Source organism: Pezoporus wallicus, unplaced genomic scaffold (genome assembly GCF_028554395.1).
Source record: "Pezoporus wallicus isolate ANWC-B61680 ecotype Strahan unplaced genomic scaffold, APGP_CSIRO_Pwel_v1 contig_6354, whole genome shotgun sequence".
Classification (NCBI taxonomy): Eukaryota; Metazoa; Chordata; class Aves; order Psittaciformes; family Psittacidae; genus Pezoporus; species Pezoporus wallicus.
The window spans coordinates 318,952-337,894 of record NW_026638688.1 but is presented as its reverse complement, the minus strand read 5'-3'; the positions used below and the strand labels follow the sequence as shown (position 1 = coordinate 337,894).

Below are 18,943 nucleotides of genomic sequence, written 5' to 3'. Positions count from 1 at the left end.
ATTATCTCACGTTTGCCATGGACCGAAGGTGCTAGTATCAGAAGATCCATTTACATATCAAAACCTTTCCACAGAGTTTGGAAAACAATCATTCAGGAGTTAACAAAGAAAAGGTTTCACACCAGTTTTGTCAAGAGGCCAGAAGAAGCTTTTCTGCAGAAGATTTTCTGGGCATACCTTCATCAATATCTGGTGGCAGTCCCCCAACAAAGACTTTACGGGAATACCGTTCCACTCTTTCTCCATTCTGATGGGAGAAGCAGTGAGGTGATCCTAAACCACTGTGAAGAGTCTGATCCCCACGTCCATCATCCAAGAACCCGTCTTCCATTGGAAACAGTGAAGACTGACCTGAAGAGGGGGTTAAAAAAAAAAAAAGGAAAAAAACATACTAACAGAACAAAGCACACACTGCTTAAGTAATACTTTAAAATGCACTAGTTGCCGCATTAGAACTGTTTGCAATCTTCCTTTTCAATGAACAGTTATGTTCCCAATTTCATATGACCCTTCTAGTTTTCATCGTCACTCAGTAACTCAAACGCATTATTTCAGAGAAAAGGTTGCTACTTGCTTCATAACTGCACTACAACTAATGAAGATTTGAAACAAAACAGTATTTCTATTGATTGCTCAAGTTGAGCATTTTCTATAACATTTCATGTTTCCAATTACATTTCTTTTAATAAGGTGTAAGAACAGAAGAGGATATAAGCCTTTTTCTTCCCTGGGACTTTCCCAACAGCAGACATCACTAAAACTTAAACTGTACATGTAATTTTCCAGTGAACAGCTTCTCACAATAGGCAGATACAATTTCACGGTGAAGATGGGAAAACAAGAATTCTAACAGCTAAATGTATTACACATTTAAATTACCTGGTATCAAAACATATCATAAACCACCCACTTGCTATTAACAAAAATAATCTGATAAAACCAGACAGATCCACTGTAATTTACTGCAAATGTAGACTGAAAACTAGGCAATACTGGGTCATTCCTAGAAGCAAGTTTACTTAGATGTTACAACAGAGTTTCGTTAATGGACTCACTCTAAGCCAAAATGTTGTAAGCATACTTCCCCTCACAACCCAATAGTCTCCTATGATAATCCTTTATCATACATTTCCTTAATAATATTTTAAATAATTTTTGATTTATAAATGCAACTGTACAATATAATAAAGAGCACACAAGCTGATCTCTTCCATTAATTCACCCTTTGGTTACAGCATTCAGCATCTAGACAACAAACTGAACAGACTTCTACTCATTTAAGGAGCATTTTTGGAATAAATAAATATATATAGGGAAAGTAAGCAAGTAACTGAGGTGTGCTACAAGTTTTAGGATACATTTCCTTTTGTCTATGATGTGATACACTATGTTTGCTTTTTCAGCATTCACTACAATCTATCAGAGTAATGCACTGGCAAGGTTAATTTATCCTGCTCTTGCTTCCTTCCTTTGAAATAAATTGATAAAAAGATAAAATAAAATCTAGAAAACAGAAAATTGGATCCATTCCAATATCCAGACATTTTCCATGAAAACAAAACAAACAAACAAATAAAAAAAAACAAAAAAACCACCCAAAATCAAGCAGCTAACAAGTTGAATCCCCCCCCACCAAAACGATAAAATCCATAGTCCATATCATTTATGCAAATAAAAAAAAGGAAGGCTTGGTCAGCTTGCTTTGTTTGAAATTTCAACAATCTTTATACACCTTTAATTAAAATTAAAATCAACTATAATCGGGCCTATTTCTGTAGCAAGGCAAACCTGGTTCCTACCATGATCAACATATCGTAATATAGACTTAAATGTCATTTTGGTTTCCCCTACTGAACTGATGCCCATGTCTTTTGTTACATCTCTTTAAGACCCCAATCCTGCAGGTATTGTTGGAAGGGAGCAATTCTCCACACCTAAGCAGCCTTTTCAGGTTCACCAGCATTACCACTGCTGTTAGATGATTCAACATGCATGCTTGCAGGATCTCGTTCTTTAACCTAGCAGGCCAGAAAATATATTCACTAGAGTCTATGCTTCATCAAGAAAACCAACATCACCCAAAAGAACCAAAATAAACTCCAGCATTGACATTCATAACATACACACAAACACAACGCAGCCCTCCAGTGTAACAAATCACATAGATGATGTCCACTGTAAAGATTGTAATCATTGCAGCCTCAATAGTGTTACTGTGGAGTACTACCTAATTCAGTTGAAATGTTTATTTATAGCATGCAAACTATGACAATGTATGTGAAACTGATCCTTTATAATCTTAAACTTTTGGAGTTTGCCCTCTAGTAACAACTTAATGTTATTTCTCCCATGAGACATTGTCAACATTAGAAAATTAAATAGGAATATTGTTACCTCGCCTTCTCCCATATGTCCTTGCTGCATGTTAAATGAGAAAGAAAACAGCCTTTCAATCATTGTTATAAGGACCAAAAGACCTTGTTTTATTGCCTTTATACTAACTCCGTGATTCTCAAGCCTTTTCATACTTCAGGTCATTTAAAATGGTGTTCACAAGCTGACCTCCCCACCACCCACAGAACCATGCCATCCTCGAACCATCTCTGCTACTGATAAAACACATGGATGACAAAGTATACACATACAGTCGAAGAGACTTTTTTAAAAACAATTTTAGTTCTTAACTTGCACATTTATTTTTCAATCTATTCCTTAACCGTCTGCTGGGCATAGAAGTAAATGGATCTTTTCTCATGCACCAGGCCTCCTGACTCATTCTGCAAGGCACCACACTCTGCCAAGTTCAAGCATTCTCTTAACACTGATCTTCCCCTGAACCATAGGAAAAGCCCTAACATAAGGACTATTGTCTTACTTTCTGCTTTGAAATTAGGCTGCTATAAAAGCTTTGCACAACGCACAAAATCCTTGGTGAAATTATTACTGGCAAATTAATTAGCCAAAAAAACTTAAAAGTCAAGGAGAAAAAGTCTGGGCCACCAAAACTGCCTTTCAGCCCTCCTGCAATCTGTGTACGACAGTAGATTCTCTCATGCTAACTTAGTACACTTTGCTGTAACTATTCAACAGCTACCCACTGCTTCTGACTTTTCGTTTTCCAAAACAAATGAGTTCTACCACTGAAAAACACATTTTTCTTTGATGGCTTCCAGAACCCATTGTCAGAATATGTCCAAGCTTTCTAGTCAACCTTGCACATTCTTTCTCTTTTAATCTCATTAAAATCTGTGTCTGAAAGCAGGCCAACTGTTTTCAAAACTTGGGTTCTCCTGGCAAGTGCTATGAGAAACTCTGAGCATATCGTGCATTTTATTTTGCTTCCTCATTCAAAACTGAGACTGACAATTGGCTTAAGCATTTCAACATTAGTAAACCACAAGAAGAAAGGAGTAATTTCCTCTTTCAAAATAAATATTATATCAATCCAATTTGCTTAATGATTATTTAACATCTACACATCCATTTTATTCTCTATCTTTTGCTGATAGAGATACTTACAATTAACACCAAGAATACAAAATAACAAAGCCCTAGTCTTCAGGCTGGAGCATATGAACTTGAGTTTTCACACAGGCACTGGCTATATGGGAGAATATTAACAGCCAAAGGCCTTTACAATAATTTTTCCAGGGTAATTTTGATTTGTAAATTTGAGATGCACATACAGTCCTCAAAGTACAAAGTTTTAAAGAACTTGTCTCACACAAAGCAATCAGCAAATCTCACTGCACTTCTGACAAAGCCCAGAAGCCTTTGCAGGCATGGTTTAGAAAACATTAAGCATTTCAAAAACAGCTCTCCCTATAAAGCCATAAAAAACTTGCTTGTGGTTTCTAAATTACTAACAAAACCACACAAACGCCTTCACTTGGTACACCCATTCTTGGCAACAAAGCATGCAGCACAGATACGGTTCCCACTGCAGATCTGTGACCACAATTTAGGTCAGCAGGCTCCTCACTGCTTTGCCACCTGTGTCACCCAAGGCAATAGGATTTTTCTCCTTTACCAGTGCAGAAAATGACAAAAAAAGCTCAGCCACCAGCTAGGAAGTATTTTGAGTGCCAAATACTACAGAAGAGGTTTTGAGAACTAAATACTAAGATTTTTTTTTCTTCCTAATTTGCTTGTTTTTCTGCATTTGCTTCATCTAACCCACAAAATACCAACATTTGACATTTCAAAACATTTCTCAGAAGCCACAGTTTATAAACTACCCCAGTACAGCACAGATACAAACTTTCTCTGCTCACTGAATTCAGAGCTCATCACACACCATTAATTTCACACAATGTAATACACAACATGGAAACTAAAGAATGTTCTTTTGGCAGGCCAGAAGGACAGCTGACTGTGACTTACCAATCCTGTCTCTGGCTTTCATACTTTCATATTAAGAGACATCTTTGCTATAGAAGTACCCCAGCTAAGCTGCAACATAAATGTAGTCTTAAGGTAACTGTTATGTTACAGAACCTAAAGAACACAAAGAGTTTATGCAATCAGTTCAACAGCTCACTAATAACCTATGGAGAGAGATTTCCCAATAAAATCAGTCTGAAATTTAAAATGCTGTTAGCAGCTGCTTCAATTATTTTGTCACCTCAGCCCTCCCTGCAACACTCGTTTCAATGGTAAAAAAAAAAATCCATACAGAAAGCTAATGATCTGCAAAAATCTGCTGCTTTTGCTGTCTTTCATTTTAAGGAACGTAGTGAATAAGCAACCCACTCAAATTCTTGTGCCTTCTCTTCATTTGAGACATATAATGGGCTCCTGGCCATCTCCCTCTCTCTGTTTTAAAAAATCACATCTTTTGTGCTCAACATAGCTCCAATTAAATGTGTTGAGCTTTCTTCCTCTATAGGAAGCATCAAAAAGACTGTCAGCACATTGTGTAAATCACATGTGCCATTCTATAAAGTACACAGTTCCCAATGACAATGATACTCTGCTGGAGAAGCAGGAAAAATGTATGCAGGAGTCCTAAACCACTCAAAACCCAAACTTACAAGAAGCTTGTCCTGGAAATGCTCTTTAACTGTTCTTGCTGCTTTCCAGTTTGCAGGATGGTAGCAGCAATTTCAGGTGTATTTTGTGCCATTAACTGTGGAAGATTTACATAAAAAGGTCAGCTCAAGAGCAGACTGTTTAAAGGGACCAGCAAGCAAGAAGATCTGTATCTCCAGTGAATGTCATTCCAGCTTTCTAAGACCACATTACAACTAGGAGAATTATAAGAGCATCCATAGTTAATAGAAACATCACAGAACCCTGGAATGGACAGAGGAACAGAATGCTCAAAGTTAAATTACAGTTGTACCTCCATTCTCACTACCTTACTATAGTTGTTTTTTGGCACACAAACCTAGATTGGCGTAATACCTGTCCAGTTCTGTACCTAATTCATGTCTTTACTCCAAGAGCTCCTCAAGACAGGGATTCTGGTCTTTACCTTGGCACAGAGGTGAATATAACAACATACTGCCATCTTTTATATTAGTCATGGATATGTTCTCATGTATTTCCTCTCAAAGACCAAACCAAACCAGCTTCATCAGTGAGGTTCCACAGTAGCCAGTTTCTTATGGTGGAAGGCAAATACAATCAATACACAAACACAGAAACTGTTTACTCTGACGATAGTAATTTTCTTCTCATAAACACAAGACAGGAGGTAATTTGGTGCTAGTTTGTCTTCTATTTCACTTAGAAGAACTTAACTTTTAGAGATGTGAAGTACCAAGATTTCACAGGTTTATTTCTAAATGTGAGCTAGATATCCTTGAATCTATTACAGGAAACATGTATGCTTTCATGAGTTTTATTTATAAGTTATAAAAAAATAATAGAAGTACAATCTGGTTTTGCCATTCCAACAGCAAAACCAGTAAAACTATTCTAAATTATTCTGCACTAAACCATATTTTGTAACTGTAGCAAGACTGACAATGCTGTGCACAAGGTCATTAAAATACTACCTTTTTCCCCATACTATTCCCTGAGGGCCAGCAGGGTTGATTATAACTCCAGAGTTAGATTTTATCATCACTTCATGTTTCACAATGCACTGCAAATGGAATGCATGGACCAAGTGTTTCTACCACAGGTAACAGTATATTTCACAAGAAGTCCTGTAAGGTCATCACTAGTGAAGAATCTGATTGTATCCTTAACCAAATCAAAAGCAGAAAAATTAAAATGATAAAGAACATCTATAACCAAACCTACCTTTGGTTAAATTATATCTGTGCATGGAGGAGCAACTCAGAAACCAAGGCAGGTATTTTCAGAGAAGTATATATATACTTTCTCAAATTACAACATAGAAATTGTATTTACCTATATGTATTGTACACAAAGGTATTACTTCCTATTTAATAGAGCCTTAAAACTTAAGTCTTATATGGCATTTTCCACAGGAAAGCATACAGTGCCATAAAATGTTGCATGACAGGCAAAGAAAGTAGTATTTTATGCATTCCTTGATTTTAGTTCTAAAATACTGAGGACAAAAGGATCAGGCTACAGTTCCATGATTGCTAAGATAAGACACGTCCATGTGTGCAAAACGTTTGCCCATTTCAAGCACATAATCCTATTTCTGCTAAATTATCCCCAGCACATGATACGTTGACTGTGGAACAACAGTCACTGCACGGCAGAATGGCAGATATGTGATACCTGATCCAGGATAAATTCTGCCAATACAGAATAAATTGATCAAAATTTAAAGCATTCAAATAGTATTTTCTTAATCTAAAATAATCTTACAAAATTAAACACCTCTATATACACATCTGGAGAATGTGTATTTGTCACACTTTTAGCAATGTCAAAGTCAGCGTGAAAACAGAAAAGCAGACTACATTTGGCTGCACAGTAAAATCAAGGATTAACACATTTGGAAGTACTGATTCTGCAAAATTAAGCCACAGAGATGCAAAAATCTGCATTTTTTCCTCCTATTTTAAAAGCAGCACAATGTTAAAAAAAAAGTCTACTTATGAGAAATATAGCGCTAGTTTGTGTTCAAAATGTCCAAACAAATGCTGAAAAACAAGAGTACTATTGTAAATGGAAGTATTATGCTTTATTTCAAATAAAACCAGATGCCTGAAGACAAGTATTTACCCATTCCTTCTGTCGAGAACACTAACAAAATGCAGTTTCTGGTATTCTGTAGCATTTGAGTGCAGATCTGACTAGAATCTGTCATTTTAAATTCTAGGTCACCGCCACAAACTACAGCCAACATATAAAAAACTAATTAGGTTTCTTTGGTTTCTTCTAAAAACCCTGAGGAGAATCTATGTATAAAAGCCTTTTAGCTCTGGCTCTTCTGATGGTAACTGTGTTTTACCTGTGATTATGTTGAATTAATTGGGTTCACATGGTAAAAACGTACACCCTACACATTGCACAAAGCAGATTATCAGCATAACAACTTCTAATAGTTTGATTGTTGACAACTTCATACATCAAACAACCAGGGAGGACAGAGGGGGAAAGAAGCTGAGAAACAGTGAAAGCGAAAGCTACTGTTTCCAAGGCTTGTGCAATGAGCTCCAGGTTCTTAGGGCTTTAATCTGCCCAAAGCAAAACTGCCTACCTGAAGAGACTACGCGGTTATACGCAGAAAATGCAGTAATGGTTCTCATTTCAATGCACTGCACAAACCCAGCTGTAGTGGCACCACTGTACAACCAGGGCAGAAAGGCAAACGTGCTTCCAGCTCAGCCAGCCCAGCAACGGTTCAAATCTACGTATGTGAGAAGCTCAAGCTTAACCTTCCAGATTGGGAAACAGAGACAAAAAGTCCCAGACCCGCTTCCAGCGAGCTGTTTAAGCCCGAGACTGAAGGGGAAACAGAAAAAAGGGGAAAAAAAAAAAGGCTACCTATGAAAAGACTGCAGTTTAGTTTGTGTGAGAGCTTTAAAAACCACCACCATCATTATTCCTTCCCTGCTGATGCTCTCAGGTAGTCTGCCTGGCACACTAACACAGTGCCAGGCAGACTGAACCCCAAGAGATGCTCTTTCATACATTTCAGCAGCCACTTAACTACCTGTGAAAGGTGACAAACCAAACCCAGCCTCACTCCTTTGAAAAACACAGAAGCTTCAAAGCTGACTTTGAAGTATTCTTCGCTATCAAACAGAATACAGAGAAATCTCCTAAACAAAGCCGCTATAGAACCTAAACATAGCCATAGCTTTATCTACAAGGTATCAGTACTTCTTCCGTAATTCCAATGATGTTACACTGGCTCACTGCAAATCCACTGAAGTGGAACCCTTCAAAATCATACCTATTTGAATATAACTCTTTTTCCTCCTCTAGGAACCCCCACAGGTCAGAGATAAGAAACCAAAAGCAGAAGAGCAAATAATGAAGCACAACCCTCTGCTGGAGAACGGATGTTAGTTGGAATTATACGTGTATTTTGGAAAAGCGGGCACCCTACTGCTGGTGGCATGGAGTTTTACTTGACGCTAATGTATGACCAGTGGAGAATAGACAGAAGTTACAAAAACATTCAGCCTTTTCCATCAATACATCTTCCAGTTTATGCTATGGGATAATTGGCAGCATTGATCTTTTGAACACTTAAACTATTACTATATTAATTTTAAAAATAAAAAAAGAAAGGCAGAGTTTGCAACTGGGAGAAGGAAAAACATGACACAGCTTTACATGCGAAGAGCAGATCAGGTTCTCAGCCACAAAACTATTTCAAATGTGGCAACTTCAGTAAGTTCCAAATAGATACTAATGATGGACCTTCTGACAGGAGGAAAGAATGGAATGTCATTGCTACATATTCCTAGATGGGCTTTTTAAGTGACAACAATTTATTGAGCCTATTACAGAACTTACTGAGCAACTTCTGAAAACATCTGAAAAAAGAGCAAGAACTTCACAAACCTGCCATTCCCAGTCACAGCTCATACACCCTGTGCTCCTGGACTCTTTATACACAGTATTTAATCTCAAGAGATGCTGGTATCTGCTTATACCATCGTATCTATACCATGAATTCTGCCCATGCTTTAATGAATAATGAAATGGTTAATGAAATAACCCAAAATGCAATTCCTGCATGTGACTTCCAAGAGCTGGATTTACACTGGCATATACTCCCATGCTGCAAGATTTAAACCCAGAGTTCCTTAAGTACAATAATAGGTTCAAAGCAACTTATTTTTGTCTGTGGAAGGAATGATCACAAGACAGCCTGGAATGCAACATGAGGGCTTTGTTCCTTTTTAAGCATCCTCTGGCTTCACTCCCAAACAATAAGGAAATATTAACATCAAGCCTCAAGTCTCCGCAGTGCAGCATTTCCCCATTTTTCATTTTTACATGAAAAGAGCACAGAAAAGACATTAATTTTCCCAGTAATATATGTAAAAACCCCAGTATTATACACTTCCCCACACCAAATCCAAACGGAAGGAGAAACAGAAAACGGTGTTTTAAAAGAGTCAGCATTTCATTTCCTCTGCCTAGATTCAAAATGCTATATGGGGTCAGCCACCAACAGGATTTTCTAGCAATTTCAAATGACACACGAACAACCAAGACATTTTTTAGAATTCCTTCAGAAAGCTATCCCCACCTCCCACAGCATTTGTGCAATGACACAATTGACAACATGAAGAATTGTAAGTAATGCTACTGTAAGTTACTGGGAATTTATTAATGTATCACAAATTGGTTTATGTATTTATCCCCACATTCTACCCACAAAATTTACTTTTTTCTAATACATATCCAATCTGACTGCTGAGCTGGGATTCCTGTTAATAGGATTTCTAATTAAAGCTGAAGGGATACCACTGCCTCTAAAGACGCTTGCCATTTACATATTTAGAGACAGTACATGGCTGTTCCACTCACCTGGAAGTCCAACTATCAACATTACAGTGGTGAAGAAAAACTAACAAACAAAAAACTAGCATCACCAATCTGTGTCCCAACAAACAATACATTAAGCCAAGTATGGCTAAATCTATTGCAAGGTGTATTTTCAGATTTGCCTCATCAATAGTGCTCATTGTTCTACCTAATTCTGAATTAAAATAAGTAGACATAAGTAGACTGCATACACAAACCCTATAGACATCACATTTTGATCTCAAAACATCTTAAGTAATTGATGCAAATTTCAGGCTGCTGCACAGTCACTCTTGGGCATATGCAAAGTCTGCCCACTACTAAAAACTGTCTCTGTAGGACTTTCCTAGGAGTTTTTTATCTTTTATGCTTACACCTCATCTGTCACCTCCTTATCTTTTCTCCGAACTCATCCCCATTCTCCCATTTCTTCTTTATCTCCAAGTTTAAGAAAAGCACTTCAGGCTTTTCCTTCTGCTCCTTTCATGCCATCTCTAGCCTGATAAACACGATGGGAATATGCAAACCGGGGCTAACAAAAGACTTAACAATTTAACGTCAAGGAAAAAAGTTAACAAAGTGAGCAAAAAGACCAAATACAGGTAGTTTATGCAGTCTGGGAGGGGAGGCTGGCAAGCTCTCTGTCTTCTAAAATAAGGAACAGACACTACTCATGGAATACAGTTCCAAATTAAAGAGTGCTTTGAAGATGATCCAGAATGGCCAGAGATTATCAAAGCAAGAATTCAAAAAAGGAAAAAAAAACCACCAAACCCAAACCCACTGGGTGGACAATGATACTAAACAAAGCAGAAGATTAAACACACTTCTGCAAAAAGGGATGGAATTATTTTAACAAAGACAAAAAAAAAGGAAAGCAAGAAAACTTAGAAAGGTTTTAATCAGATCAGCAAGGCAGCTGTCCTGGAATTCAGCATGGCTCTGTTGGCTGTAATACTTTTGAAGATCAAATCACTGACTTAGACATTGAAAGTTTTAGCAGTATTTCAGTGCTTTGTTGTGTTTTAAAAATCTCTGCCACATAATTTGCAGCATACATTCCTAGGAAGCATTTTGTCTAAGGAGTATGAAAGGCATTTAATTTTCCATACAGGCTCTGGAGATGGGACAGCATGGCAAGGGGCCTGCAAGAAATGTTTTAAGACTGGACAAAAAAAACGTAGGTCTCATACTCCAATGAAGTGAACAGGAATCCTAACTGATTTCAAAGCTGGACCAGGATCAGAAAACCCTGGGATATTTGTACTGCTCTGTGGTGGCAGGGGAAGGAATTTCCTGGCCTCAAAGGGTGGTTACATTAATACACTCTTGCTCATTGCTCAATGGCTCCGTTTTAGACAGACAGCATAAATCAAGGTGTTGCTCTTCTTCAGCTGAATTAATACCCTACCTCAAAATCCTCCACTAGTGAAGAACAAGCATCCAGTTGCTTGATATCTGCATTGTCAAGGCCTGTATTTCTATAAAAACGCAGGTATCATTAGAAAGTTTAAACTCCTCAGTAATTCTTGTGTCAAAGTAGCACTAGCAGAGGTAGCCAACAGTACCCATTTCCTTACCTTATTTTCTTCTGCTACTATAGCATGCATATTTAACATAAGTCAATCTCAAGTTCTGCATGCAGTTCCAAAGGCACATAAATGTCAAAGTTTTTAAATACTCCCCTAACTCTGAACAGCACCATTAACCTAAAACTACTTCCCACACACTGAAAATTAAGTATATCAATAAATCCAATGGAATTAATTTAATGCCAACAGTAATTCACTTCTTCCATGAGGTTTTTTCCATCACTGAAAACAAAAAACTGCCACATCTGGGTACATCAGTTGGATTGTGCTACAATTTCCTAAATTATTCCAGATGATTGCAAAAATGTTTATTATTCAATCTTAATGTTGCATCCCTGTCCTGGGATTTTTGTAGCTTTCATTGTAATATGAGCTTCTGCAGCAAATAGTAAGATGCACAGCAGTAACTACTGCTTTATTTTTTAAATCATATGCATCAGTGTACATGGATCCAAATGTATTATTAAATAATATACAATGTTTCCTGAGTCAGTACAAATGGGTCTTGGCTTTTCCCAATTCGTAACAGAAAATGAAGGTGCCAAAGTAAAAATCTTAACCTACATTGCCTCAGGGCAACCTGTGTTCCAGTCCACACGTTTTTCCACAGAACGGGCAAATCCTCATTGCATTTACACCCGTCAAAACGCTGCCAATCCAACTGCTATAAATTAAAAACCTTTCTCTTGTTTTTTTAATTGACTCCATTTTCTTACGATACACGGTGCCGCAAAGCCAGGCAAGCATTTTATGAGTTAGCAATCAGTCTAGTTTCAAGGCCTCAACTGTCAAAAACATAATGTATACACCCGTGTTCTTCCTCTTGCTACACAACAAACCAGACCCAGGGCATTCCCACTGCTTACAGCCTGGTGGGGTGTGTAGGTAAGGAATCAAAATCCTGAATTATGGAGAGTCTTGGGGGGGGGAAGAGAGGGCCTGCCTGTGACTTTAAGACCACAGCCATATTAAAACCCCCCATTGTTGTTTAATCCCGGTACTACACAAACAAGAGACGAGCAGGCAGACTTCAGCAGTGCCTCCAGGAAGCACAGGACAAACGATGACCTTTAAATCTGAGCTCACGGAAGAGCCCGCTCCAAACAGACACTGAAACCTGCCGCTGCGGGCCATGCTCTGCAGTGTTCCCCCCCCCTCCGACAACTCTGGTCAACTCGCACCAGCTTGAAAACACAACAGAGGTTCGGCCACAGTCACGAAGCAGCAACGCCTATCGCTGAGCACAGCTAAACCCCGCTAAGAGAGTAGAGGTACCTCGCGGTGCTGAACCGTCATCTGCCAGCGCACACCGCCCCGGGCCCGGCGCGCCAGGGAGGAGGAGGAGGAGGAAGAGGAGCAGGAGGAGGAGCAGGAAGAAGAGGAGCCAGAGCTGCAGCTCGGCCGAAGGGGCACAGAGACAGTATTCGGGATAGTCCACGCAGGCAGCAATTGCAGGGGGAATTCCAATCCCCCTCTGTTCCACGGGCCCGTCTAAGCCAGAGCTCGGCAGTGCAGAGAAGGCTGACTGTTGAGCCGCACTGCTTTGATCTATGTGTCAGTGGGCTGCCACCTTAGAAACATTGCCCTTCATCCCTGCCAGCGATGCACAAAGCGCTTACCTCCGCGGGGAGCATTTGGTAGCGCCGGGCGGGACGGCTGACGGTGCCCGGGCCGCCCCGGAACGGGGCTCCGCAGGACGGAGACCGTGTGCTGTGTGTATTTTGTCTTCTCACTATGTATGGGCAGTGTTCACCTCCTCATACTCTTTGCAAGTTTGGGGGATGGAGTTTTTTCCTTCCACATCAAGTTTTGCCTTTCTAAGCCCCATCACATTAGGCATCTCTTAAAGAAGCACTTATTTCAAGCCACAAAAAACAAATGTCAATTTAAAAGAGAAAGCTGGGAGTTTAACCAGATCATTGCCAACGGATGTAAAATCGTACATTGTGTATGGTTGTGTTACTTCTAAGTAATGATCTGGTTGCAGTATGTATTAGTACAAAATTTCTCTTCCTGCTGCCCAGGTGATTCCATTTTACTAGGTTGGTTGTTTCCAAACAAAGGCTTTGGCAAACACAAAACATCAGAGCTAAATCAACAAACACTCTGCCAAGAGAGGAACTAGGGAGGAAAGCGTACCAAAAGACTAAAAATACTGAACATTACCCCAAAATGTTGAATATTGGCTGCATTTGGAAAGAAAGCATACCCTCACTTGTTAGCAGTACTCTAACCCAACTGGAAATAGTGGATTGTAAAAGGAATGGGAGCTGCTGATTTCAAATAAGCCTCATATAGATTGCGTTTTCCCCATCACAGCTCCGCCAGCATGAGTTGTAGTTTATTGCTATTAGACCCAGTTCAGCAATATTATGAGACAGTAGAACAATTGGTTTTCCTCTTAATTAATATGCACTCAAGTCTGTAAATCCCATTAGCCTTTCCTGGTTACTGCATAGGAGGTAAAATTCAAGCAGATCCTGAGTAGGAACCATTCAAGACAGTAATTCATGACAGCTTCCAAAAACAAATAGGGCAAATCTGAATTGTCTACAAAAAATTTGTCTACAGCTTGGTGCAGCAGAAGCAAGAGTTTCTGTGCATTTTACCGTAAACTGGATACATTAAAAACTTACAAATGAGTAATGAGTAAAATGGTTGCCCAAGGAAGTTGTGAATGCTCCATCCCTGGCGGTGCTCAAGGCCAGGCTGAACAGAGCCTTGGGTGACATGGTTTAGTGTGAGCTGCCCCTGCCCATGGCAGGGGGGTTGGAACTTGATGATTGTAAGGTCCTTTCGAACCCTTCTATGATTCTATGATAATCCTTAGAGAAGCTCGTTCTGAGACAAGGCAGCCAAACAAAATCAGCTACTAATGCTCTTCTCAGGAGATTGAGGTGGGATCAGCACAGTTCTGTGAAAGTTCACTCACATGCACAAGGCACCAGAGGCATGAAGATGAGGCAGTGCCATTACAGGTCTGTGTACACGCTTGCCAGGGGCCTTTGACTTTCAGAACTCAGTAACTACATCACATAACCTCATACAGACCAATAGCAGGGAAGAAAGGTTGAACTTGGCCACCAACCTGAATCTTTGCTGTCAATTCTTCATTGCTATGAAAACAAAGCTGGGTTTAAAATATAAGAAAAAAACTCAAAATCTATTATTTTACACTTTCAAATAGCTCATGTTGATAGATACAGGACCACTTCCCTAAAAGGAAACGCAGCCTTTGTTATTTAGCCCTTGGCAAAATTGGAACTGATTCTCACCAGATTCTCATTAATTTTCTGGCTCATATAGGAAACCAAATGGCCCATTCTACTCAATTAACACAAACATGTTACATAATTCGTACAGCTAGAAAAGAAACAACTTGTTCAATTTCTTATCTGATAGTCAGAAAACACTGTCAAAACTATTTTGGTCCCTTTCATCAAAGAACACTTTATGAGGTTTACATACGTTCTTCACAGCTGAGATGACAGTTTTTCAGATCAATATGAAAAAGCTGATGACTGCTTTAAAAATAGTTAAGTAGATCCACTTGCTCAGAGAAATCCTAAATGGTGCCAGTTATCATCATTCTACCTTTGCAGCCATAAAATTTAGAGCTGCTGTTCGACTGTCTCTCCCAGTGTTTGCATGTATACTCTGACCTTGTGCTACTTCCAAAACCTTCCTTTTTGTGTGCAAGTACATTTCATTAGAGACTATTTCAGTTCACAGCATTCATGCAAATACTGAGCTATTCACACCCAAATTTTGCAGGAGTGCTTTGCAGTGCCAGAAGCAGATGTACTGGCCTGGTTCTTTAATCCATTTCACTTTGCATAATTTCCAGGCAATAACCTTATATTCTGAACTGAACCATAGGATATTTCAGTAATAAAACAGTCTGTGGTTATAAAGTATTTAAAGACAGTTCAGTGTCACTTAACAAGGAAATATTTAGTCAATCTACTACTATTACAGTTTTATGCTCAAATTGCCATGTGGAAGACCCAGATTCAGAAATCAGTCTCTGGATCCCAGGCTCAGCTCACGAAGGCCGAATACATTGTAAAGAAGATGCAATTAGTCTCCAGGGAAAGGCTTCTGCAGGCTGTCATTGGCTGTGCACCATGCAGCACACTCACTCGTGTGGATAAAAATAACATATTGAAATGGCAGCTGCTCAGCAAAGGAAGAGGATTTAAACAGGGATAAAAATATACCTTAAAAAGAGGAGGGGGGGAGGAGGTAAAATGCCTACCAAAAGCATTAAAAGGTAAAACTGAATGTACTGAATCGATGATACTTAAGAATCACCTTTGAACCTCAAGCAGGAAACACTATTTCATATAGCAAGACAACTCAAGACCATAATTATTACTCTCTTAAACAAATCAAAACTAGCAGAACCTAATCAGCTCAGTCAAGAAGTACACACTGTGAAAGGATTTCGTTAAATTTTGAAGACTTCCTACTTAAAATTTTATTATGGGATCCAAAACCTGCTGCTCTGAACATAGCATTTAAAGATGGAAATTATTTCTAAGAGACAACATGTTCCAAACTGTAACTGGTATCTATTATCATATCCATACTTTGTTTTGAAGGTGTATTTTAACATCGTATTTCTTTCTCTTGAAATCTATTACAATATGAAAGGGGGTGGTGTTAGTGTTACATACTAAACTAATGTTGAGTCAATATTAAAGCCTCTCAAAGACTCACAAGATAGGAGTGAGACCTATTAGATCATCTAAATTATTTCCATGCCATTCTGAGATTGCTCTCTACAGTATGTTTTATTAGTGTCTTGCCCAGGCTATTTTTGAAGTCTCAAACCCAGAAGCTTTTCCTTTCTGAGAGCTTCCAACTTTAGTTTAAAAGCACTGTATGCACTGGTGAACCCATTTAAAAAGCACAACAAAAAACCATCTTATAGATCAGCTTATTTAGCTGCAGGTGTTTGAAATGGCATGAAAGATTTGAAATGACAACCATAATTTGTCATATTTCTAGGTCCAAGGTTTTTAAAGATTCCTTTCAATCAGTTTAAATAAAGATGAGACAAGAAAAGTGAAAACAGGAGAGAATCTGTGTTGACATAATCCTACACCAGGATTCACCAGATGAATAAAAACCAATAGGTTTGTGATCACAGACATTTCCTCAGACTTGACTTGTGATATGTTTTCTACCACCAAGTTTTGATTTTTTTCCAGCTCTAAGTTGCTTTAACTAAAGTTATTTCCTCTCCTTCCAAATCCTGCCCTACTTACGGACGATCGCTGCCACATTACCACAACACAGCAGATGCTAGTTTGAGTAAAGATCCATTCCTAAGTATATTGCAGCAGCTAAGTTACTGTATGCTATGCCAGATAAGCAGCAAATCCAGTAAACTGCACATTTCATTATAAGCAAACTTAATGGTTTTGCCAAGGAAATCCTTGAAAAATGAGACTTCGCAACAGAGTGCTTCATGTAGGACCACATAAAATTTTCATCTCAGTTTTAAGGGTTTTTCTTTATAGTTTTATAACTATTAACTATAAACAGAATAATTTATAAAGAACTTAAGAAATAATTCCCAGAGCAATACCTGATTGATATTACTGTGTTTTGATCAGTAGGATACAACACATACAAAACTTTAGATAAACCCTAAGTGGCTCTGCAGAGGGGATTAACAATCAAGCTTAAGCAGGAATTAACGTGTATCACAACTATACATCTTCTTTGCTGACACACTTATTCCATCATTCTTTAAACATGGTAAGCACGTAAAATATATTTCAATTGCAAAGAATCTTTTCAAAGCATTTAAACTAAAAGTCTTATTACTGAGCAGAACTACCCTTGTTTAGTTACTGAGCATAAATACATATGAACCTGACTCTGCTGAATTAATATTTAAAGGGAAATTCTGTTTGTTCTACAGCCATGTCACCTTGGGTTGTTATCTTGCCAGATTTCATCAGCTAAAAGCTGGGTTTGGGCTGCCTGACTGTTGAATAGAAGGTCTCTGGACAAATCCCAGGTGCTGCAGTCAAGGAAGGGCACCCAATTCTTGGTTTGAGATACAATGCTGGGGCATAGGATGTTGCCAGACAGCATATAAAACAAAAGAAAGCAATTACTACTTGTTGTTAATAAAAGCCTTGTCCCCAGTACATAAGCAGAGAATGTATTTTTGATTTTATTTCATTTGGCATTGCTATTACCTATCTCAAGCTCTCCTTGTCATTTCAGTAGGAAAGTGTATTTCTTGGTATACTGGGGATGTGAAATGCAAGCTGCATTTCAGACAACGGTGAATGCAACAAATGCAGGGTATTGGCAGTTTATCAAAGGTTGGTCGCTATTAAAACAAGTCAGATTACATTAACACTACAAGCCTTGATATCTTGAAAAGAAATATACTTTAAGAAACCACAAATGCAGGTTTGTTTTTTTAGTGGTCTCATGACTGGTAACAAAACTGACTGCTTAGATAATGAGCCTAAGTGTTTACTTATACAAGTAACCACTGAACTGAAATAGATTACTCATTATATAAAACTAGACTTCTCAATTTTATACCATAAGCAGTTTCTATTCAGGTTTAGATAAAACATGTAGACAATGCTTTGAATACTTTGTAAGTTGACATATTTTCAGAGAAAGATTACCTTTGCCAAAAAAAAAGAAGGATAAATCCTAACTGCAGGTCAGTTGAACCTCCCTTTCCCAATGCTATAAAGAATTCTGCAATTCAAGGCCACAACAAAAAGAGAGGCAAAGGACTAAAAAAAACAAAAGTGATGAAATTCTCTGTGTTCTTCTCAAAATGACATAGACAAAACTCATGCTTCCCCAAGGCAGAAAGAACTATGACTTCAGCAGGAAAACACTATTAAGCAAGAAGTTACATCTCACTGCGCTGCTCGAGATGCCTGAAGTTGATCATTTTTACAGGCTGCATACATTGCATCTATTAGAAACAACACTGGCAACTTACACAAAAGATCAGCTTATGCTTGTTTCCCATTGTTTTGCATAAAGACAAACCACACTCAAGTGCTCAAGTGTTGCAATAGCTTCATGTAGACAACTGAAAAAGAAAAAAAAAGGGGAGGCCTACCCTTTACTTTTCCTACCCCAAACTGAAGTTTCTTATTCTAAGTAAGCAGGTCTTCCCAATTATTTACTGCAGGAAATAGTCTCTTTCTAAATTTACCTTTCAGTGAATCGTTTTCAGCTCTCATTATGTCAATTAGGGAGTTCTCCAGTGAATGCATGTCAAAAGTCCTTGTGCGATCCTGCAAACAAATACAGACAGAGCCAGTTTAGGCAACACACATTGTTAAACAAGACCACCTGAAACATAAAACCTTAAGGTTTGTTCTACACTACTACAGCATAAATATAAACAAATACACCACTGAAGTCAGTCT

General features: G+C 38.5%; 1 protein-coding gene across 6 annotated transcripts in view; it reads right to left on the bottom strand.

Moving 5' to 3' along the window:
- The window catches only part of CPEB4 (cytoplasmic polyadenylation element binding protein 4), a 42,610-nt gene that overhangs the window by 11,237 nt on the left and 12,430 nt on the right, over positions 1-18,943 (bottom strand). For 3 of the 6 annotated variants that reach the window (XM_057411998.1, XM_057412000.1, XM_057412001.1), the window contains exons 2-4: positions 18,727-18,808; positions 2,395-2,418; positions 178-351 (exon numbers count right to left, since the gene is read on the bottom strand). In XM_057411998.1, coding sequence (XP_057267981.1) covers positions 178-351; positions 2,395-2,418; positions 18,727-18,808 — 280 coding nt within the window. Of the gene's footprint in view, positions 1-177; positions 352-2,394; positions 2,419-18,507; positions 18,685-18,726; positions 18,809-18,943 lie in introns of those variants that run through there. The other 3 variants (XM_057411999.1, XM_057412002.1, XM_057412003.1) reach the window with 2 other exon arrangements.